Consider the following 23,574-nt stretch of genomic DNA (forward strand, 5'->3'; position numbering starts at 1 on the left):
AAGCTGAAAGATGTCATTTATTAGTCACTTACTCATTCATCCAATCAGACTGGCTACAAGGTAGTAGATTAAGTTCTGATCTAGATCACTGCTCCAAAAATTGAAATTCGTCTTTCTTTCTCCTCCTTCACCCTTCTTATCCAACCCCCGATTCTGTATCTTCTCCCAAGTTAGGGCTTCCCTGATCGTTCAGTCAGTAGTCTACCTGCAATGCAGGAGACCCAGGTTTGATTCCTGGGTCGGGAACATTCCCTGGAGAAGGAAATGGCAACCCACTCCAGTATTCTTGCCTGGAGAATCCCATGGACCGAAGAGCCTGGGAGGCTATTGTCAGTGGGGTCACAAGAGTCAGACATGACTTAGTGCACTAAACCACCACCACATTTGACAATCTTGGTAGTAGACAGAGCCCACCTTCCTCCATAAGACAGAAAACCTTATTTCCAAACATTCCTGCAGGTTGAAAGAGCCCGAGGCTCCACCAGGCAGGTGACCACATGCTGGACTCTGACTCAGGACACGGTGACACAGAGGCTGAACTGGGCTGAGTGCTTTGGCACACATGGCGGAGGTGGCAGTGTGTTGTCCAGGTGTCAGGAGCAGCAGAGACAACAGGTCTAGCCGCAGGGTCCATTGTTCGGCATCAGGGCTGACAGTGCTGTGAACAGTGGTGTCTGTGCCCGCCTGCAGGGCAGGCGTTCTTATGTGGGACCTGACCCGGGTGGAATCGTTGATTCTGTTCCCGGCTGTGTAGCCTCAGGGCTGTTCTGAGGCTTTCTCTGAAATAAAACAAAACCACAAGTCTGTCTCTCTCTGTTCCATTTAGAACAAGTTGAAATCCTTTTTCCCCCCGCACAGAACTAAGTAAGAATACCATGTAAGGAAAATCTCAGACATCAAGGATTCAAAGACTTTTCCTTCTGCTTTATTATGATTGACATACAATACTGAATCAGTTTATGGAGTACAGTTGTTGATTTGATACACTTCTGTACTGCAAAATAATTACCACCATAGATTTATCTGACAATTGCACCATGTCACATAATTACCTCTTCTGTGTGTGTGGAGAAGATTTAGAAGTCAGCAACTCAGAGACTTTATGCTGAGCTGATAATCACTCCACCTAGTGATAGCACATGGCAGAAACAACATGTAATGCCCACCAAATGTTTTGTCTCTTTCCTCTCAGGAAAAACATTTAACTGTGTGTTTAAGACTCCTCCCCACCTTGATCATTCTCTGATCACTAACGTCAGTGGATCCCAGTCTGCGTGAACCTCAGCACTGCTTGTAGAGATTGTTACACAATACTCAGGACTCTTCCCAGACCCACATCTCAGAATGTTGGGCACAGAATCCAGAAATTCCTTATGAATGAGCCCTACTGATAAGGCTGGTGCACAGCCATGTGGCATCCTGGACACCCTACTACATGTGAGATCTTAAGATCAGTACCAACCATGTTATATGTCTGTTCCAGATAGTCTGTCTCTAAGAGGAGTGCAGGTGACTCCTGCGCACATGGAGGATCAGGACCCCATTCCATGTGCCGTCTAGACGTGGTGTCAGCACTGTGCTGTCTGCTCAGGTGTGTGGTCTCATCAGTTCCCATAGCGCTGGGGGTCCAAGGTTCAGTCCTTGTCCTTCCCCTTCTGTAGCCAATTCTCCCATCATCTGTGACATCTTCTCAAGGCTCTAAACATCATTTATATGGTGTTACCTATTTTATCAACAATCTCAGATATGCAGATGATACCATTCTAATGGCAGAAGTGAAGAGGAACTAAAGAGCCTCATGATGAGGGTGAAGGAGGAGAGTGAAGGAGCTGGCTGAAAACTAAATATTGAAAAAACTAAGATCATGGCATCTGGCACCATTACTTCATGGCAAATAAAAGGGGAAAACGAGGAAATAGAGACATATTTCCTCTTCTTGGGCTCCAAAATCACTGCAGATGGTGAGTGCAGCCATGAACTCAGAAGATGATTGCTTCTGGGAAGGAAAGCAATGACAAACGTAGACAGTGTGTTGAAAAGTAGAGACATGACTCTGCCAACAAAGGTCCCTAGAGTCAAGGCTATGGTCTTCCCAGTGGTCATGTATGGTTGTCAGAGCTGGACCATAAAAGAAGGCAGAACACCAAAGAATTGATGCCTTCAAACTGTGGTGATGGAGAAGACATCTGAGAGTCCCTCGGACAGCAAGAGGATCAAATTGATCAGTCTTAAATGTAAACAATCCTGAATATTCATTGGAAGGACTGATGCTGAAGCTGAAGCTCCAGTATTTCGGTCATCTGATGTGAACAGCTGACTCATTGGAAAACTCCCTGATGCTGGAACAGATTGAGGGCAGAAGGTGAAGACAATGTTATAGGATGACATGGCAAGATGGCATCATTGATGCAATTGACATGAACTTGGGTGGACTTTTGGAGATGGTGAGGGACAGGGAAGCCTGGAGTGATGCAGTCCTTGTGATCACAAAAAGTTGGGCCCGACTAGGTGACTGAACAACAACAACAACAACCTCTTCCATCTAATTTCTCCAGTCAAGTCATCTCACGTAAACCCAACTCAGTTGCCACTTTCCTGAACTGAATGTTGATGGTGATGCCTCCTCAAATATGCTCCTTTGAGAGTCCCCTCATTTCCACAATAGGCGCCCCACTTGCCTAGTTGCAAATCTCAAATTTTGCAATCCTCTTTCATTCTTTCTCATAACTCAGATTGAATTCACTAGGAAATGCTGTAAAACGCATTTTCGGAATAGATCAAGAATCCACTCACTCATCTTCCCTGCTCACACCCCAGACAAGCAGCAGCATCCCCACCCTGGACCCTGCGCTGTTTCCCTCAGGCTCCTCTGCGCCTCCCTCGCCCTTTACCTCCTGACTCTGCACAGCAGCCTGACCGATGCTTCTAGAGAGCAGTCACACCAGCTCCTCTTCTGTTCAAATCATCCTATAACTTCATATCCTACTGAGATAAAATCAACCCCCTTCTAACATCCTGGAGGCCCACAGGATCTGGCCCATCATTGGATCTCATTTCAACTTCTTGCTCCTTCAGTCACACCTGCCTCCTGACTCTTCCTTGAACTCAGACACTCTCCTGCCCTTGTACATTTGGAGGCTCCACTGCCTGGAAAGATCCTCCCCCAAACATCCTTGTGGACATTCCTTCATGTCCTTCACATCTTTACTCAATGGTCACTTTCCCAATGAGGCCTACTGTCCACCCTAGTAACACAGCCACCTTTAGTGTCCCCACACACTTACATGCTGGGTCACCGTCCTCAGAGCACTAACCAACCTCTAAGGGAAACACTTCCCTTCTTACTTCTTACTAGGCTCCTAGTACACACTCTGACCCTTCCTCCTAGAACACACTGCACATGGCTGACAAGGTTTGTCTGTTGTTCATTGAACTCTCCTAGATGCAAAAATAGTGTGTCATGTCTCTGGCACACAACAAATATCAGTTCAATGAATGGTCAATGTAAAGCACTTCACTATTCTAGATACAGTGTCTTTATTAATGTGATCTCAGGCCACATGCTGTCTTGTGGCAGCTACAACAGAACATCCATTTGCATTGACCTCAATGTTGCCTGCATTTTGCTTACAAAGGCTGATCTCCCTTCCCTCCCACACCAATCAGTCTGCACACCACACACAAGGCTCTTTGTTGCTTCAGAAAGGAAGATCCTTCACTTCTGGCTCCTGTAGTCAACCTTCTGTGATTTTATTAGACTCTGCTTTCTAAATCCATGAGTTGAGATGGGAGCCAACAGTAGTAGCCTTAGAAGATGTAAGGGCAGAAAAGGGGGCAGACTGCAGAGAAAAGAGAAGTCCAGCAAGAATTAAGTCAAGATATGAAACTATTGGGTCCCTCCTTTTGCAACTTTCAGCATGTGGTTCCTTTAAAAAGTTGGAGAAAAGTTGGAAAGAAGAATCCAGCAAAATCTCTAAAAGGAGTGTAAGAGCTGGATGACTCTGAAATTTTCTCTCTTGACACCACTGAGAATCCTGTGTGCATGGACCCCTTAGACTTGTGGGGACAATGACAGGCAAAGTGACCCCTGCTACTGTCAGAGATGGGGTCACCCAGAGAAGAATGAGACAAGGACTCTACACATGAAAAAGAACAGTCATTATACCAACGAGAAGAAAAATCAATAACTAAAAAAGCAAAATATAAACATGTTAAAAAAAAAAAAAAAAGACAGGAGCTAAGGATTGGACCAAGGCCTGAGCCTAGGCTGATCTTTTAAGAAACACACCCTGCCCATGGTGCTGGAGATACAACAAGGCCCAGGTGACTTCTGAGTCCATGATCACAGGTCCTTGGTGGGACAAGGGTTTAATGAAGGGACAAGTACAAAGGAATGGAGAAGAGGACCCAGTCCAGGAGTGACCATGGGCAGTGCATGGGTAGTCCAATGCATGCCCACCATGTACTGATCACTGACTGGGCACAGGCCCTGTCCACACTCAGCCCCTCATATACTGCCTGTCTCTCTTACAGCTGACTCAGCACAGCAAATGTGGATGGATCTGGAAGGTTCTCAGTGTTTCCATTTATTTTCTCTTTCAAACTTTAGGAATCCTCACCTTTATTATCTGATCTCCCTTCATGCCACTAATTAGAAAAAACAAATTCATATATACAGATTTTATTTTCAATAAGGAAATAAGACACCATTACTCAGTGCATATCAAGCAAAGACAGGGATAGACATGGCCCAGCCCCGTCTCTGCTGGAACAGGACAGTGGATCAGGGAGGAGAACACAGGTCAGGGTGGGGAGGGGGCATGGTGGGCAGGGGTAACCAGTCTCCCCAGCTCCTCACGTTATGCTAATAGGAGCACAGACACATTCAGATGCAGCTGCAGAAAGAGCAGTCTGGGGATCTGACATCACAAAGCAGGACCGAGCATCACTCAGTCCCCATGACACAGTCATTTCCTAGGCAGGTTGATAAGAAGTCTAGGGGTCCCCAAGGAGAGAGGGGTCTGGAATTCTCAAGGAGGAGGAAAGGACAAACTTTTTTTTCTCTCTACATCCCTTCAGTTCAGTTCAGTCCCTCAGTCGTGTCTGACTCTTTGCAACCCCATGAATTGCAGCATGCCAGGCCTCCCTGTCTGTCACCAACTCCTGAAGTCTACTCAAACTCACGTCCATCGAGTCGGTGATGCCATCCAGCCATCTCATCCTCTGTAGTCCCCTTCTCCTACTGCCCCCAATCCCTCCCAGCATCAGAGTCTTTTCCAATGAGTCAACTCTTCGCATGAGGTGGCCAAAGTATTGGAGTTTCAGCTTCAGCATCATTCCTTTGAAAGAACACCCAGGACTGATCGCTTTTAGAATGGACTGGTTAGGATTATATAATAATCATGTATCCTGCTTGAGGATAGTCTCTGGAAAAAACCTTCTGGCTAATCCTGTTATCTTAAGGTGTAAATTATGGGAGTAGGTCTAGTGAGGTCTTTACAACCTCCAGACAGTCTTTTGATTCACTGTAATAACTAATTAGAGAGTATATAACTCCATGGCTAACACTAGCAAGGGGGTACTCTTTCTGCCCCCTTCTGATGCCTATGTCAGAAGCTTTCTCTATCTCCTTTATACTTTAATAAAACTTTATTACAGAAAAGCTCTGAGTGATCAAGCCTCGTCTCTGACCCTGGATTGAATTCTTCTCCTCCGGAGGCCAAGAACCCCAGTGTCTTTGCGTCATTCAGCAACAACCTTTCACCCGCAAGACAGGTGTCTCACAATGTGAGAGAAAAGAATCAGGAAGCAGTTCAGGTCGGTCATGTAAGGGCTGACATTTTCCACAGCCCCCCACACGCTCACACGTCCTGCTCAGAGACCCCCGCCACCCAGTGTGTCCCCTCTGCCCCAGTCCCTCTCCCAATCTAGACTCTCCAGGGTCTCACTTTTAGGAACCGTGAGAGACACATCAGAGCCCTGGGCACTGTCACTGCCTGGGGGAGAACAAGACCAGGACGTGATCAGAACCCACAGAAGAGAAACAAGAGAAGGCACTTTGAGGAGAGTGAGCCCCCCATGGCCTCCTGTCTGCACTCTCACAAGTGTCTCAGGAATCACCCCCTCCATACTTACTTGAAGCCTGCGTGTAGGTTGTCCTTTTTCACCTGTGAGAAGAAAATATCATGTGAGAGGCCAGGGAGAAGACTGAGTCATAAGATGCTAGAGGAACCCCTAGTCCTGGACCCCAGAGAACTTTCTGGAACTGTGGTCAAAACTCATGCTAGGATCAGGAACACAGAGAAGGGAGACATGTAAGGAATGGACCAACTGCCCTCCTGGAGGTCTGTTCTCAGCAAGGACCTCCCTTCTGACCTTCAAGTGCTAGAAACCTGGTCCCCAGCTGGAATTAGGAATTTGTCTTTCATTTTCACACGTGTTTTAGAAAAGACAAGTGATAACATCAGCTCCAGACTCCACACATGTGTGGAGGGTACTTTTCAGTAACCAGGCAGGTAAACTTCTACCTGAGCTTGAAACCCCCAGCGAGACAAGAAAACTCAGGGCCCTCCCTCCCTTCCCTACCCGAGCATGTCTTCATCCAGATCACAGCTCCAGCCACCACAGCTGACACGAGGAGAACCAGGCCAACAATGATGCCCATGGTGAGGAAGGGGGTCTGAGGAGGTTCTGTGGAAGAAAGGGAAGGAGCCCAGACTTCAGGCTTCAGTCCTGACCTTGCTGAACTGAGTCCTGAAGGGCTCCTGCTTTATCTGAGAGGAAGCTCCATTCCGACCCCCTCCTTACCCCATCTCAGGGTGAGGGGCTCCTGAAGCCCCTCATGCTGCACACGGCACATGTATCTCTGCTCCTCTCCAGAAGGTACCACCAGGGCAGCCCACTTCTGGAAGGTTCCATCCCCTGAAGGCCTGGTCTCCACAAGCTCCATGTCCTGGGTCTGGTCCTCCCCATTGTGCTGCCAGGTCAGTGAGATCTCCTCAGGGTAGAAGCCCAGGGCCCAGCACCTCAGGGTGACCTCACGGTCAGAGATGGGGTGATGGGTCACATGTGCCTTTGGAGGGTCTGAGGAAGAATCAGAAAATTCACAGTGTGTGTTACCTCCATGGGTCATTGAAGCAGCATCATGTGACCATCCTGAGAAAGGACAGACAGCGATTTTTTCCCCAGCTTTACTGACATATACTTAACAAATCAGTACACATTTAGAGTGTACTACATGTTGCTATATATATATATGTACACTCTGAAGCTAATTAATGTAATCATCAACTTACCTTATGTGTGTGTGTGTTTGACAGGGATGATGAGAATGATTAAGATAAATTTTAAAGTATATAATACAGGATTATTATCAACTATAGTCACCAGGCTGCACATCAGATATCCAGACTTAGAACGAAATTTTTTACCCTCTGAGCTACAGAACATTCAAGACGACGGTTTTGAAAAAAGCAGCACAAGAACTAGATAACAGCCTCATCACAGAGATCAAAGATGATCTATATTAGTCCTTGGAAAATTCTAGAACGAGAGACTAGGATGCTGCGGCTGCTAAGTCACTTCAGTCGTGTCTGACTCTGTGTGACCCCATAGACGGCAGGCCACCAGGCTCCCCTGTCCCTGGGATTCTCCAGGCAAGAACACTGGAGTGGGTTGCCATTTCCTTCTCCAATGCATGAAAGTGAAAAGTGAAAGTGAAGTTGCACAGTCCTGTCCAACTCTTCACAACCCCTACCTACCAGGCTCCTCCGTCGGTGGGATTTTCCAGGCAAGAGTACTGGAGTGGGGTGCCATTGCCTTCTCCAGGGACTAGGATAAGTTCAGTTCAGTTCATTTCAGTCGCTCAGTCGTGTCCGACTCTTTGCGACCCCATGAATCGCAGCACGCCAGGCCTCCCTTGGTCCATCCACCAACTCCCGGAGTTCACCCAGACTCAAGTCCATCGAGTCAGTGATGCCATCCAGCCATCTCATCCTCTGTCATCCCCTTCTCCTCTTGCCCCCAATCCCTCCCAGCATCAGAGTCTTTTCCAATGAGTCAACTCTTTGCACGAGGTGGCCAAAGTACTGGAGTTTCAGCTTCAGCATCATTCCCTCCAAAGAAATCCCAGGGTTGATCTCCTTCAGAATGGACTGGTTGGATCTTCTTGCAGTCCAAGGGACTCTCAAGAGTCTTCCTCAACACCACAGTTCAAAAGCATCAATTCTTCCACGCTCAGGCTTCTTCACAGTCCAACTCTCACATCCATACATGACCACTGGAAAAACCGTAGCCTTGACTAGATGGACCTTTGTTGGCAAAGTAATGTCTCTGCTTTTGAATATGCTATCTAGGTTGGTCATAACTTTCCTTCCAAGGAGTAAGCGTCTTTTAATTTCATGGCTGCAGTCACCATCTGCAGTGATTTTGGAGCCCAGAAAAATAAAGTCTGACACTGTTTCCACTGTTTCCCCATCTATTTCCCATGAAGTGATGGGACAGGATGCCATGATCTTCGTTTTCTGAATGTTGTATGACCTAAAGCAAATCCCTTATGATTATACAGTGGAAGTGAGAAATAGATTTAAAGGCCTAGATCTGATAGATAGAGTGCCTGATGAACTATGGAATGAGGCTTGTGACATTGTACAGGAGACAGGGATCAAGACCATCCCCATGGAAAAGAAATGCAAAAAAGCAAAATGGCTGTCTGGGGAGGCCTTACAAATAGCTGTGAAAAGAAGAGAAGTGAAAAGCAAAGGAGAAAAGGAAAAATATAAGCATCTGAATGCAGAGTTCCAAAGAATAGCAAGAAGAGATAAGAAAGCCTTCCTCAGTGATCAATGCAAAGAAATAGAGAAAAACAACATAATGGGAAAGACTAGAGATCTCTTCAAGAAAATTAGAGATACCAAGGGAACATTTCATGCAAAGATGGGCTCGATTAAGGACAGAAATAGTATGGACCTAACAGAAGCAGAAGATATGAAGAAGAGGTGGCAAGAATACACAGAAGAACTGTACAAAAAAGATCTTCACAACCCAGATAATCACAATGGTGTGATCACTGACCTAGAGCCAGACATCCTGGAATGTGAAGTCAAGTGGGCCTTAGAAAGCATCACTATGAACAAAGCTAGTGGAGGTGATGGAATTCCAGTTGAGCTATTTCAAATCCTGTTAGGTAGGATGTTCAAACTACCGTACAATTGCACTCATCTCACACGCTAGCAAAGTAATGCTCAAAATTCTCCAAACCAGGCTTCAACAGTGCGTGAACTGTGAACTTTCAGATGTTCAGTCTGGATTTAGTAAAGCTAGAGGAGCCAGAGATCAAATTACCATTATCCTCTGGATCATCGAAAAAGCAAGAGAGTTCCAGAAAAATATCTACTTCTGCTTTATTGACTACGTCAAAGCCTTTGACCATGTGGATTACAAAACCTGTGGAAAATTCTTAAAGAGATGGGAATACCAGACGGGCTGACCCGCCTCCTGAGAAAACTGTATGCAGGTCAAGAAGCAACAGCTAGAACCAGGACATGAAACAACAGACTGGTTCCAAATTGGGAAAGGAGTGAGTCAAGGCTTTTTATTGTCACCCTGCTTTTTAATTTATATGCAGAGTACATCATGCAAAATGGTGGGCTGGATGAAGCACAAGCTGGAATCAAGATTTCCAAGAGAAATTTCAGTAACTCAGATATGCAGATGACACCACCCTTATGGCAGAAAGTGAAGAAGAACTAAAGCGCCTCTTGATGAAAGTGAAAGAGGAGAGTGAAAACGTTGGCTTAAAGCTCAACATTCAGAAAACTAAGATCATGGCATCTGGTCCCATCACGTCATGGCAAATAGATGGGGAAACAATGGAAACAGTGAAAGACTTTATTTTGGGGGGCTCCAAAATCACTGCAGATGATGACTGCCGCCATGAAATTAAAAGACGCTTGCTTTTTGGAAGAAAATCTATGACCAACCCAGATAGCATATTGAAAAGAAACATTACTTTGCTAACAAAGGTCTGTCTAATCAAAGCTATGGTTTTTCCAGTAGTCATGTATGGATGCGAGAGTTGGACTACAAAGAAAGCTGAGCGCTAAAGAATTGATGCTTTTGAAGTGTGGTGTTGAAAAAGACTCTTGAGAGTCCCTTGGACTGCAAAGAGAACAAACCAGTCAATCTTAAAGGAAATCAGTCCTGAATATTCATTGGAAGGACTGAAGCTGAAGCTCCAATACTTTGGCCACCTGACGTGAAGAACTGATTTATTAGAAAAGAACCTGGGCAAGATTGAAGGCAGGATGAGAAGGGGATGACAGAGGATGAGATGGTTGGAGGGTATCACCAACTCAGTGGACATAAGTTTGAGCAAGATTCAGGAGATGATGATGGACAGGGAAGCCTGGTGTGCTGCAGTCCATGGGGTCACAAAGAGTTGGACATGACTGAGCGACTGAACTGAATTCCCCTCATGCACTGAGAACTCTTTGTCTCACTTTCTCCCCGAATCCTAGCTCTGGGGCTGTTTGTGATTTTGATTAAAATATCTACACAATCTTACAAATTAGTGAGGACCCCAAGGATAGTATTATGTGGCCACTTCTATGCATATTTTCCATACTATGAATAATACACTTTTTGTTAGTTTATTTAGAATAATATTAATAACCCATGCATTTAATATGAATGACTATTTCCCAAAATAAACAGGGTAGTGAGAAGCATAGAGCTTTTTACATTTTTTCCAAGTATCTTTCTTGTCTCTCTCACTAGAAGACCGCTGGATTTTCAAATTTGCGTCTGCATTGAGTTCATTATTTTGCTTGAAGTCTATGAAAGTGAAAAAGCCCACACATACGTAGGAGTATTATTTTTAATAATCTTTTCAGACAATTGTGGATGTCCATCTTGGATACAAAACTAAAACTGTACAAGTTGTAGTTTCTCAAAGGTTTTTTCCACAGTGGACCTGAAACAATATCATTGACTATTTTCTATTCTGTCACAGTAAAATCTATCAGCCTATTTTGCACATTGAGCATCTCTTGTACTAATATAAGAATTTTACAAAGTAATACATTGTTTCACTAAATTATACAGATCTTTCTATGTCATTCATTCTTTAAATTAACAGTCATGTTCCATGAAAAAGAGGTTAGTTCAGCTCACACAGAGTTTTCCCTTGAGCCATAGAACTTTGAAATGTAGTAAAAGTGCTCAATGTGTACTTTCCATGTCATCACAGAATATACTTTTAAAATGTGTATTTAAGAATGATGATTAGGAAACATAAACATTTTTATTTATTTTATTTTTAAAAATATATTTTATTGAAGGATATTTGATTTATAATATTAAGTTCTGCTGTACAGCAAAGTGATTGACTTATACATTGTATATGTATATTCTTTTTCACATTTTTTCCATTTTGGTTTATTAAGGACAGATAAGAATTTTTAATGTGTCATTCTGGATGTTTTAAAGCAAACCTGATTATTAGTTTTCTTTTTTTCTACAAGAAAGTTTTGGTGAAAATAATTACTAGTGCAGGTTGCTACCATAGTCTCCATTACTGCTGTTATACATCAAAGCAAATGTCAACATAGTGAGAAGTCAAATCTCTGAGTGATGCTATGAAAGTAGCTTTCACCTCAGGGATCTCATGAAACGGTCTCAGTGACCCTTTCCACAGTTGAACAGACCACAGATCAATGGGTTCCACAGACCACACTCTGAGAACTGCTGTTCTGAATGAACCAGGGCGTCTCCCATCTGATCCCCGCCTTTGCCTCCTCTTCATTTTGGAAAATGCTTTTTCCTGAGCTGGACTCCGTGCCTCCCCAAACTTAACTGAGGGTTCTGCCCCTGGGCTCCTCTAGGAGAGAACGCACCCTCTAGAAAATGATGCCAGAGAGTGTCATCAGTCTGGGAAGGAAGGTGGGGGGACAGGTATTTCCCCTTCGGAACTGGGAACAGTTTGTACCTAAAGGCACCAGACACACTCATAACCTAGTTTGACTTTGTTACACACCAGCTTAATATGTATTCATATCCAAAACAGAAATCTGATAGTGTCTAAGAAAAATATTATTGGTGCTCTCATCTCACGTGGTCTAATGCAGCTGAACTGAGGCCAACAAATAATGAAGAGCAGTCCATTCCAACAGAACATTCTGTGGTGAAAGAATTTTCTATGTCTGTGCTGTGCAGTTAAGTAGCCAGTAGCTACATGAGGCTATTTAGCACCTTAAAGTGACTGTTGTGCTGAGCACTTTTATTTAATTTAAATAGCAATATGTGGCTGCTGCTGCTGCTGCTAAGACGGCAGCCCACCAGGCTCCCCCGTCCCTGGGATTCTCCAGGCAAGAACACTGGAGTGGGATGCCATTTCCTTCTCCAATGCATAAAAGTGAAAAGTGAAAGTGAAGCCGCTCAGTCGTGTCCGACTCTTTGCGACCCCATGGACTGCAGCCTACCAGGCTTCTCCATCCATGGGATTTTCCAGGCAAGAGTACTGGAGTGGGGTGCCTACTAGCTAGCATATTGGTCAATGCATATCTAGAATGTTGTTAATTAACTCCACTTTCCCCTAAAAGATACTGTGTGACTCATAGGTTGATGCACATTAAAATAATCTTAATATTGAAGTCATGGATTTGTCTGTGCAGGTCTTAGATATAGCTTTAAAATACAGCATGCTGTGAAAGTTTCTCTAATGTGTATTTTAACAGAGTGTTCAGACATGGGCCAAACCATGGTTTATCACTTTAAGGTCTTAAGTGTTCAAAACTGCTCATCACTGGATATAATCTTTGAGCTCTTGGTGTTTTCCTTAACTTGGTAAACATAAGGACACACAGAAGTCTTCATTTAGCCCAAGAGAAAGTGTTTGTTAAACACAACAGATATCAAAACTTTGTGGGACTTGTAAATACTTGTAAAGTTGTGAAGCAGAAGATGCAATGTTAGAATCCACCACCTTACTACTTTTTACTTACAGTTCCTGCTATACTTTCTCTCCAAATTCCATCAGTTCTGTTTCCCTTCACCCTTGGACTCCTCTCCCCTAGACAAAAATATACATGAAATTTTTACACTTGTGGAATGAAGAGTTTTATGACCCAAAGATTAAAAGCCATCAAAACAGATAAATCTTTCCTATGTCAATCAGACACTCACAGGATACAAACATATGCCCCTATTCCAATGGAGACACATAAAAATTTTTGGCAAGCAGGTAACATGTCTCAATTTTCTTCAGCCAAAGACCATCAGAAGCAAATCTGTGGGCAATCAAGTTGGATTTATACTGGATACAGTGAGGGAGATTACACAGCAGGAGGGACTATAGTGTCCTTTTAAGGTGTTAGAACACATACAGCCAGGAGTCCCCAAACTCTGAGCTTGGCCCGGTACCTCCTGTCAGATCAGTGCCAACAGTATATTAGAAATAAAGTGTACAATAAAAATGCTGTGCTTGAATCATCCTGAAACCATTCCTCCCACCCCTGGTCCATGGAACAACTGTCTTCCATGAAATCAGTTCCTGGTGCCAAAAAGTTGAGGACCGCTGATATAGAGGATGTGGGCTTTGATTTTGAGAAGCGTCTATGCGAGACTGGCTCACTCTGGATTGGGTGTGGTCAGGAAGTGGGGGCAATTCTATGCCTGGTCATCTCAGTGAGCCTCTGCTATAGGGAGGGCAGACTAGAGCGAGGATACAGCTGTGACTGGGAGGAAGCAGTGGTCTCTGGATCAGCACAGGGAGAGGTTTGGTCCACGGTGAGGGGCACGGTGCTGCCTGGTTGGTCTGAGCTTGTACAGAATGCTGTCGTGTTCTTGTTTTGTCTCTCTGTGTCATGCACTCAGATGTCCTTGTCTGATGCTGATCTTCTGTGAGATGACTTATGTCCAACAGGAGAACAACACAGACACGTGGTTGCGGGGAGCGAGCTCCACCCATGGCAAAGGTCATGAGGAAGGAGGCTTGGCATACGCAAAGGCGGGATCAAGCCTCAGGAGTCTCCCTGGAAATTCTCGAGCATCTACCCCCAAAACCAGAGTCTGCCTACTTTATGCTTTCTGCTTTCACCTACACCTCTGACTTTACTGGGGGCTGTCCCCCACTACCTCTCTCTGAAAAAAGAGTTAGCTTACAGTTCCAGTTAATAATTCCTGGGTGTGACAGTGTTTAACCTACAAACTCCTTTGGAAGTCCTCTAGCCTGCCTGAATAGGTTTTTCCAGCCACATGTGATTGTTCAGAGCCTCCCAACTGTGAGAGGCAGGAGATGTTCTAAACTGTCTAAACACAGATTCCTTTGAGTAGTTAAAAGATTGATTAGAAATTGTATTGGTGAAGGGTTTTTCACTTATTGGGCCAATGTTTGCTGCTAAGTCTCCATACCCCTTACCTACTGTGTCCTTAGCAGTGTATTGATTGATATAATGGGTGTATAGAAATGTAAGTAGTAGCCTCAATGTTTGTAACCTTGGACCCTTGAGTTAATTCTTTTCTTGATTGAGCCCACCTCACCTTTGCCGTATAGGAATGCAGCTTTGTCCAGTGCTTTTTTGGAGGCTGGTGCCTGACTTTGGAATAATCACCTTTAGAGAAAGACAAGTTTCTTAAAATGTTAACAGGCCTCCTGGCCAGAAGATGATGTAATTCACCTGAACTTTTGCATATGATAAGTTTGAAAGCCTGGCTCCGATTAGGACCAGGAGCTGCTGTCCTTGCATGATTCCACCCCTTCCCCCATTATCCTCTATGCACAACTTAAGGTATAAAAACTACTTTGGAAAATAAAGTGCGGGCCTTGTTCACTGAAACTTGGTCTCCCCATGTCGCTCTCTCTCTCAAATTCTGGCTGAGTCTCCATCTGGAGCGCGGAACTCGCCATGCTTGCTAATTATGCCTGGGCTTCTAAGATCCGACCGGGGAGGCCTCAGTGTCTCCTCTCCTTCGGGAGAACGGAAGGACGCCTGCGGCGTACGTAAGTGGTGCAAACTTCTTGTCTTGAAGTTTTATTGATCTCCCGCGTAAACCAAGCTACTCAGCCTCTTTTCTCTGCTGAATTTTCCTACTGAGCTATCCTCATTCTATTACTCTTTATATCTTTGATAAAATATTTAAATAAATAGGTTGCCGACGCTGCCCCCACTTCGAATACCCTGGATCAGCCGGGGCTGGTCCCCGGCACGTGGTAAGCTCCAGCCCAGCTAGAGGATCAGAATGTACATCCTAATGTATGAGCTGAGGGTGATCCGTCAAGTGTTTACAAATGTAAGGCATTTTCATGTAATTTTTGAAAGCATTATTTACCAGCACACAAGAGAATTGAAAAGATACTCAAGCATATACAAAAATAAATAATTCATGTTCTTCCCCTCATTACCCATTCACTCAAGTCCTCTACTCAGAAACAATTGCAGTTAAAAATTTCTCATTTTTCTTTCTAGAAAAGTATACTGTTCATTAATGAATACTGTTAGATCAGTAAAAGAGCTCAGGCCATAGCCTGGGAGAAATTATTGTAAATTCACATATCTGATAAAGGACGTGTTTTAGAATATACATAGAAGTCTTCAACTCAACAAAATGAAAATAACTCTTTAAAAATAAAGTCTGAACAGACACCTCTTCTAGAAGATATAACAATGGAAATGTATATGAAAAGATGCTAAACATCTTATGTTGTTAGGAAATGTAAATTACAAAGACAGCAATGTGTATCACACCTGATGGCACATCTACAGGCCAAGAACTGGTGACGCCAAGGTTGGAGCAGCAGAAGGACGCAGAGCAGCAGAAACCCTCACTCACTGGGGCAGGAAGCAGCGCAGCCTCGAGAAATGCGAGTCAGCGGTTTCTAAGGAAGCTACACAGAAACTCTCCATCCTGTCTACTGATCAATCTAGTATTTCTCGAATTCATTTGAAAACATATTTGCACAAACCTCTGCACACCAATGTGCATATCAGAGCACCCCTTAAGTGTGAGCTGCACATAGTGACTTTCTTCTGAAGATCACAGGGTGAGGAGTGGGAAAGTAAAAATAGAAGTTCACACAGAAACCTGGGAAATGTACCTTAGCCAGGTGATGAGGAGAACTTATCAGTAATATCCCAGTGGACAGTGTCTACCCTTGGTGACTGGAGAATGTCACTCATCTCTGTGGTCCTCTTCCCCAAAACCCTTTGCCCCAGTCAAATCGAAAGATGTTCTACTATGTCTCTGAGCAGTACTCCCCAAAACATCGAAGTCATCAAGAACAAGAGAAGTTGGTGTGACTGTCACATCCAGAAGAGAACGAAGGAGACACAATTCAGACTTAATATATGTCTTTGATAGGATCCTGGGTCAGGTTAAAGGAAAACTAATGTAGTCCAAATAAATTCTGGAGTTTAGTAACACTATTAATATTGGTCATCAGCTGTGAGGAACCTATGATGGTGGTATAAAATGTCTTCACAGAGTGTGGGATATATAGCAACTGTATACTAACTTTGCTACTTGTTTGTAAATCTCAAACTATACTAAAATGAAAACACATTTTAATATCAGCTAGAAATGAACAGGAAGTAGAAGAAGCAATTATTAACTTTCCAGGATGTTTTCATCAATGAGCTTCAGACAGGAGACTGGAGAGAAAAGATGGAAACCCGAGATACTGGGCAGGGCTCCAGGGCTCTCCTCTCCTCTAATCCTTGCTGTACCCTCGAGCCTGACCCCAGAGCTGCTCAGAAAGCACCTTCACCCCCTCACTGGGCCAGGACAGCCATCTCTGTCTGACTCAGACCACAATGCATCCTCTGCCTTCCCTGAGCAGAACTGGAGAGGGAACAGTGGTCGTGACCCTGTGTGGCCACAGGGCTGATGACTGGACACCTGAGCTCCCCTTTGACCTCCTTACCAGAGACCTGCCCAGGTTCACCTTAGGCTCCCTGCAGTGGGTCAGTGCTGTGCACACACTCTTGTGTTCATTCAGTGTCAAATTCAAAGCCTGAACTGTCACCCAAAATACACGCTGACATGGACATTTCTCTCCTCATTAAATAACCAAAGACTTTGGCCTCAGAGAGGATCAGATATCCAGGCTGTTATGCCAGGTCCAAAGTGGACCCCACAAACATACAGCGTGTCCTCAAATCAAGGGATGGGACCTCGAAGCCCAAGAACTGTCACTTCATCCGACTACTGCCAGACTTATAGACTCTCCCCCCAGGGAATCAGCTCTGGAACCTCCATTCCTAGGATGCGGTAGAAGAGGGGAGGAAGAGGAGGGAGAAGAGATCCCAAAGTGCCTGTAAAGGTGGGGAGGCTCCTGGAGAAGTGCAGAGAAGCAGGAAACAATGACATTAGGGGATGGAGCCCACGGGTGTGGAGGGGGAGGAACCGGGGAGGAACCAGAGGGGAGTGGGTGGGGGAGGGTCACTGAGTGGACATGAACACGGGGAGGTGGGGTCTGTGTGGGGAGAGGCACAGGGGCTTCTGGCCTGGGTGCTGGTAGAGGCTCTATTTTCCACCAGGGTGATAAACACACAGGTGTCAGCTCTATGTTTTGCTGGTAAGCTATACTTATGTTTTCGGTATTTTTCTGAAATTACATGTATCAGTTCAGTTCAATTCAGTTCAGTCGCTCAGTCGTGTCCGACTCTTTGCAACCCCATGGACTGCAGCAAGCCAGGCCTCCTTGTCCATCACCAACTCCCGGAGTTTACTCAAACTCATATCCATTGGGGATTCCCTGGTGGCTCAGACTGTAAAGCATCTGCCCACAATGCGGGAGACCAGGGTTCGATCCCTGGGTCGGGAAGATCCCCTGGAGAAGGAAATGGCAACCCACTCCAGTACACTTGCCTAGAAAATTCCATGGATGGAGGAGCCTGGTGGGCTACAGTCCATGGGGTCGCAAAGAGTCAGACATGACTGAGTGACTTCACTTTCACTGTCTTTCATATCCATTGAGTCGGTGATGCCATCCAACTATCTCATCCTCTGTTGTCCCCTTCTCCTTCCACTTTTAATCTTTCCTAGCATCAGGGTCTTTTCAAATGAGTCAAATCTTTGCATCAGGTGGCCAAAATACTGGAGTTTCAGCTTCAGCATCAGTCCTTCCAATGAATATTCAGGACTGATTTCCTCTAGGATTTACTGGTTGGATCTCCTTGCTGTTCAAGGGACTCTCAAGATACTTCTCCAACACCACAGTTCAAAAGCATCAATTCTTCAGTGCTTAGCTTTCTTTATAGTCCAACTCTCACATCCATGCAGGTATGCTGTGACTCAAGTACAGGTGGAAGAAGGGAAAAGAGAAAAGGAGAGAGCACAGGAGATTAAAAGAATTCTTCTCTTCCAGAGAAATACCCCCACCTCAGTCCCACTCCACACACCCCTATACACGATGCTGGGAGAGGGGGTGGGGCAGGGAGACTTAAGGAAGGGAGAGCCCATCCTCAGCTCACAGTCAGGGGTACTGGGACATTGTCCATTTATTTGCTAAAACAGCAGGGAGGGCTCTGTCAGAAAGACTGGCCCAACAGCTTGGGAAAAAGACCTGCCCAGCTGGTGGCCATGAAGTTGGTTCCTGGAGATCAAAGGACAGGACCTGGAGTGGAGCCTGGAGGCCACAAGGGTGACAAGGAGATCAGGCATGAGTGGGGGTCAGGGGTCCCCCTAACATTTTCCAGAGGCAGGAAAATGACCTTCCGCCTCCCTAGACCTACACTCAAGGACACCAAGGGGGGTTCCCCTCCTCTCCAAGCATCACACACCTCCCACCCTTTGAAGCCTCGAAGAGTACTCTTCTGCCCTGAGTCCTAAGAGCCCAGGATCCCAGCCTCCTGCCTCTTCATCTCCTTCGTGGAACATGACAGAGACCTGATGTCTGAATCCCTGAGACCTGATCCCTCCACTTTCAAATCTAACTCTGGCTCCGAGGATGACCCAGGGTTTGGGGTCAGGGGTCCTAGGGAGGGAGGCTGCCCAGGGCCCCACAGGCAGCAGCTGAGCCAGGCTTCCAGCTGCGCACAATCAGCCGATTCTGGAACAAAACCCGAAAAAAAGAAAAAAAAAAGAACAAAAGCACTGCAGGCTCTTCTTAGCCGAGGTATGTGTGGGGTTTGTAGGGGGAGAGGGTGAGGTGGGGGAAATCTGCCTTTCTTAGGGGTCCTGCGCCTCCGGGGGCAGTCCTCTGCTCCTCCCCCTTGCAGAGCACCCCTCCCCCAGATTTTGGTCAGAGGCAGGGACTCTGAGAGTAGCGGAATCCTTGATTTCCTAAAGCCTATACCATCCGAATCCGAGGAGAAAATCAGCGCAGGCAGATCGGTAGAAACCCTAAAACCAAGGAAGGGCTCTGATTGGCTTCTAGAAACCGGATAGGCAATGGGAGTGAGAACTGGGAACTCGTCATGAGTATCTAGGCAGAAAGGCCCGACACAGTTTGCGAGAAGAGAAAGTGAAACTCCAGAGAGATGGGGAACCCCTCCCCCTACTCGACACTTGCCTCCCCATCCCCCAGACATCACCTTCTGGCTTAAGATCCCGATCGCCTTGCTCGGGGACCTGGGACTTTGCCCTGACCCTGCTACTTCTGCCTGGAGGACCCTATTACACTGTCTCCCTGAGTCCTGGCCCAGGGGCTGGGTAAGTCAGCAGTTGACAAAACTTGCGGTTTCAGAATCTGTCTATGGGCCTAGGACCTGGGACCTCAAAGACAATACCATTTATGTGGGTTACATCTGTGAACATTTACCGTGTTAGAAATATAAACAGAAATCTATTGATTCAACTATTATATTAATAACCCATTACATGAAAAGACATTTTTATGAAAAAAAAATCACTATTTTCAAAATAAAACAGTGTAGTGAGAAGTGATCTTTTCTAGATTTTACATTCTTTCAAAAGTTTACATTCTTTTCTTGTATGTCTCATTAAAAGACTGAAGACTTTGCATATCTGCTTCTGTTTTTAATCTTTTTGGTTGAGTATATTAAAAAATCCAGCTTCACACAAATAGGTAACGAAGTATCTTGAATAACGTTTTCAGATAATTGTGGTTCCCACTTTGATACAACGCTAAACAAGTGGTAGCGGCTTAAAGATGGCATCTTATTTTCAGTGATAACCCGTAACTGCCACTGAGTATTTCCAAATCTGTTGCATACGAATATAAGGTCTGTCCTGAACATTGAGTGAATATTGTACTAATGATTTTTTTAAGTAGTGTATTGTTTCACCAAGTTGTATAGATTTTAAAGTGTTAACATTTAGGATTATCAAACAATCACATTTGTTAATATCACCACAGTTGACACTAGAGAAGTTTGTCGGTGCTGGGAAGCTATCAAGATTAATTTTCTCATGAGAGCTTGCATTTTATCATCGGCAAAAAATAGTATCAGTTGATATTCTAGAAGGGAGAAGCTCCCATTCATTATGCCAAAATAACTAAATGTAAATAATCATAGTTTTCCTGTTCTTCATTCTCAAAGTGAAAATGGCATTCCATAAAAAAAGAAGCTAAGTCAACTCAGAATAATTATTTTCCTTGGGACATGGTACTTTAGAATATAGCAGAAGGACTTTATGTGTACTTCCCATTTCATCCTATCAAATATTCTAAAATGTGGACTTAAGATTGGTGACTGTAGCAACTTAATAATTTTTAATACTACAACCTGGATATTTTTCAGTGAAACTTGCTTTTCTATTCTGCAACTGAATGGTGGTGAAGAATACAATAACTGCTATTGCTGTTTGGTGAAATAACCTTTATTTCTGCTAAGTTTTACCTCAGAGCAAATGTCAGCACAGTGAAAAAGGTAGGGGCTTCCCTGGTAGAGCAGTGGTTACTAATCTACCTTCCAATGATAGGGGACGTGAGTTCAGTCTCTGTTGGGGAACTAGGATCCCACGTGATGAGCCTATACACTCTAGAGCCCAGGCTCTGCAACTAGAGAAAGCCCCAATACCTCAATGAAGACCCTGTACAGCCAAAATAAAATAAACTAAAAAAAAAGGTGAATAAATTTTTGGTAATGTTATGAAAGTAGCTTTGACCCATAATTGGATCTCAGAGACTTTAAGGGTTCCATAGACCAGACTTTGAGAATTTCTGTTTGGAGTAAAGCAGGAAAACTACAAGCTGGTGGCTTCCCTTGTAGCTCAGTCAGTAAAGAATCTGCCTGCCATGCAGGAGACCCAGGTTCAATTCCTGTGTCGGGGAGATCCCCTGAAGAAGGAAATGGCAACCCACTTCAGTATTCTTGCCTGGAGAATCCCATGGATACAGGAACCTGGAAGGCTACAGTCCATGGGGTCTTAAGAGTTAGACACAACTTACCAACTAAACCGCCACCACCTCTTTGCCTCCTCTTCACTTCTGAGAATACCTCTTCTGGAACTGGACTCCCTGCCTCCCAAACCTTTACTTATTGGGGCTCTGCCTCTCGGCTCTTCTAAAAGAGAACTTACCCCTAGAAATTTGATGCCAGAGTGTCTCCATATAGACAGGGAGTTGGATGACAGGTGTTTCCCCTTTGGAATGGGGACAGTTTGTGCCTGAAGACAAGAGAGAGAAATTCATTCATGACCCATTTTGAATTTGTTCTTTTCCATTCAGTTCAATGACTCAGTCATGTCCGACTCTTTGCGACCCCATGGACTGCAGCAGTACATCAGGCCTCCCTGTCCATCACCAACTCCCGGAGTTTACTCAAACTCATGTCCATTGAGTCAGTGATGCCATCCAACCACCTCATCCTCTGTCGTCCCCTTCTCCTCCTACCTTCAATCTTTCCCAGTATCATGGTCTTTTCAAATGAGTCAGTTCTTCGCATCAGGTGGCCAAAGTATTGGAGTTTCAGCTTCAGAATCAGTCCTTCTAATGAATATTCAGGACTGATCTCCTTTAGAATGGACTGGTTGGATCTCCTTGCAGTCCAAGGGACTCTCAAGAGTCTTTTCCAACACCACAGTTCAAAAGCATCAATTCTTTGGGGCTCAGCTTTCTTTATAGTCCAACTCTTACATCCAAACATGACTAGTGGAAAAACAATAGTCTTGACTAGATGGACCTTTCTTGGCAAAGTAATGTCTCCCTTTTTTAATATGCTGTCTAGGTTGGTCATAAATTTTTCTTCCAAGGAGCAAGCATCGTTTAATTTCATGGCTGCAGTCACCATCTGCAGTGATTTTGGAGCCCCCAAAATAAAGTCTGACACTGTTTCCACTGTTTCCCCATCTATTTCCCATGAAGTGATGGGACCAGATGCCATGATCTTAGTTTTCTGAATGTTAAGCTTTAAGCCAACTTTTTCACTGTCCTCTTTCACTTTCATCAGGAGGCTCTTTAGTTCTTCTTCGCTTTCTGCCATAAGCGTGGTGTCATCTGCATATCTGAGATTATTGATATTTCTCCTCACAATCTTGATTCCAACTTGTGCTTTTTCCAGCCCAGTGTTTCTCATGATGTACTCAGCATATAAGTTAAATAATGAATTTGTTGATGCCAGCTTAATATTGATCCATATCCCAGATGGAAATGTGATCTGTGTGAGAAATAATATTGGCCCTTTGGTTTTAAATGGGTCTAATGCACCTTATTTGAAGCTCAATAATAGCAAAAATAATAGTGCTACTCAAAGTTCTAGGTCTGCTCAAAGTTCTAGTCTGTGACTTTCCATGAGGTGCTAGCTACTGAGCTATTGAGCACTTTAAATGTGGCTAATGTCATTGAGCAGTTGAATTTTTATTTAATTTCATTTAAATTTAAATAGCCATATGTGGCTAGGAGGCTTCCCTGGTGGCTCAGATGGTATATAATCCTCCTGCAGTGCAGGAGACCAGGGTTCCACCCCTGGGTTGGGAAGATCCCCTGGAGAACAGAATAGCTACTCACTTCAGTAATTTTGCCTGGAAAATTCCAAAGACAGAGGAGCCTGGTGGGCTACAGTACATGGGGTCACAAAGAGTTGGACATGCCTGAGTGACTTACACACACACAGACGTGCCTAGTAGCTGCCATATTTGACAGAACATATCTAAGTGTTTTAGTTTTCATTCTCCTGAGATACTGTATAACTCACAGATTGAAGTACACTGAAATTATCTTTATACATTTATTTTTGTGGGTCTTAGAATCACCTTAAAGTACAGAAGTCCAGAAAATTTAATCTGCCTGCAATACAGGAGACCTGGGTTCCATTTCTAGGTTGGAAAGATCCCCTGGAGAAGGGAACGGCTACTCACTCCAGTAATCTTGACTGGAGAATTCCAAGGACAGAGGAGCCTGGCAGGCTATAGCCCAGAGGGTTGCAAAGAGTTGGATATGATAGAGCGACTAATGCTTTCATGTTCTTTAACATCTAGAGTGCACAGACATTAACCAAAATATAATCTATAACTTCAAGTTCATCAGTTTTCAAAAACACCCATCATTGGAGCCAATTTTGGTCTATATTACATTGAGACTCTTGATGCCGTTTTTGCTAACCTGGTAAACATAAACAAGCACTTATGTCTTCACATAGCCACGAGAAAGTACTTATTGAATACCCCATTATA

General features: G+C 44.4%; 1 protein-coding gene and 2 long non-coding RNA genes across 4 annotated transcripts in view; 1 reads left to right on the plus strand and 2 right to left on the minus strand.

The window, feature by feature from the left end:
- On the minus strand, positions 1-22,524 carry LOC147347155 (BOLA class I histocompatibility antigen, alpha chain BL3-7-like). 2 transcript variants are annotated; one of them, XM_086369598.1, is made up of 6 exons: positions 21,797-22,524; positions 21,484-21,570; positions 6,808-7,083; positions 6,586-6,690; positions 6,136-6,167; positions 1-779 (listed from the first exon to the last, which is right to left on the minus strand). In XM_086369598.1, the coding sequence occupies exons 1-6, from the start codon at positions 22,476-22,478 to the stop codon at positions 702-704; spliced, it is 1,260 nt and encodes a 419-aa protein (XP_086225724.1). In that variant the 5' UTR covers positions 22,479-22,524; the 3' UTR covers positions 1-701. The 2 variants fall into 2 exon arrangements, with proteins under 2 accessions (XP_086225724.1, XP_086225725.1); XM_086369599.1 differs by lacking the exon at positions 21,797-22,524 and having other exon boundaries at positions 21,484-21,529.
- Positions 11,777-17,996, minus strand: LOC147347156 (uncharacterized). The gene is made up of 3 exons (XR_015152178.1): positions 17,866-17,996; positions 13,002-13,069; positions 11,777-11,897 (listed from the first exon to the last, which is right to left on the minus strand). It is a non-coding gene; the product is annotated as an uncharacterized LOC147347156 (long non-coding RNA).
- Positions 19,398-23,574, plus strand: part of LOC147347157 (uncharacterized) — a 9,899-nt gene continuing 5,722 nt past the window's right edge. Inside the window, exon 1 of the long non-coding RNA XR_015152177.1 lies at positions 19,398-19,650. This is a non-coding gene — a long non-coding RNA (uncharacterized LOC147347157). The remainder of the gene's footprint in view (positions 19,651-23,574) is intronic.

Source organism: Bos grunniens, chromosome 23, assembly GCF_055505025.1.
Source record: "Bos grunniens cultivar Pamir isolate PY7600 chromosome 23, Bosgru_T2T1.0, whole genome shotgun sequence".
Taxonomy (NCBI): Eukaryota; Metazoa; Chordata; class Mammalia; order Artiodactyla; family Bovidae; genus Bos; species Bos grunniens.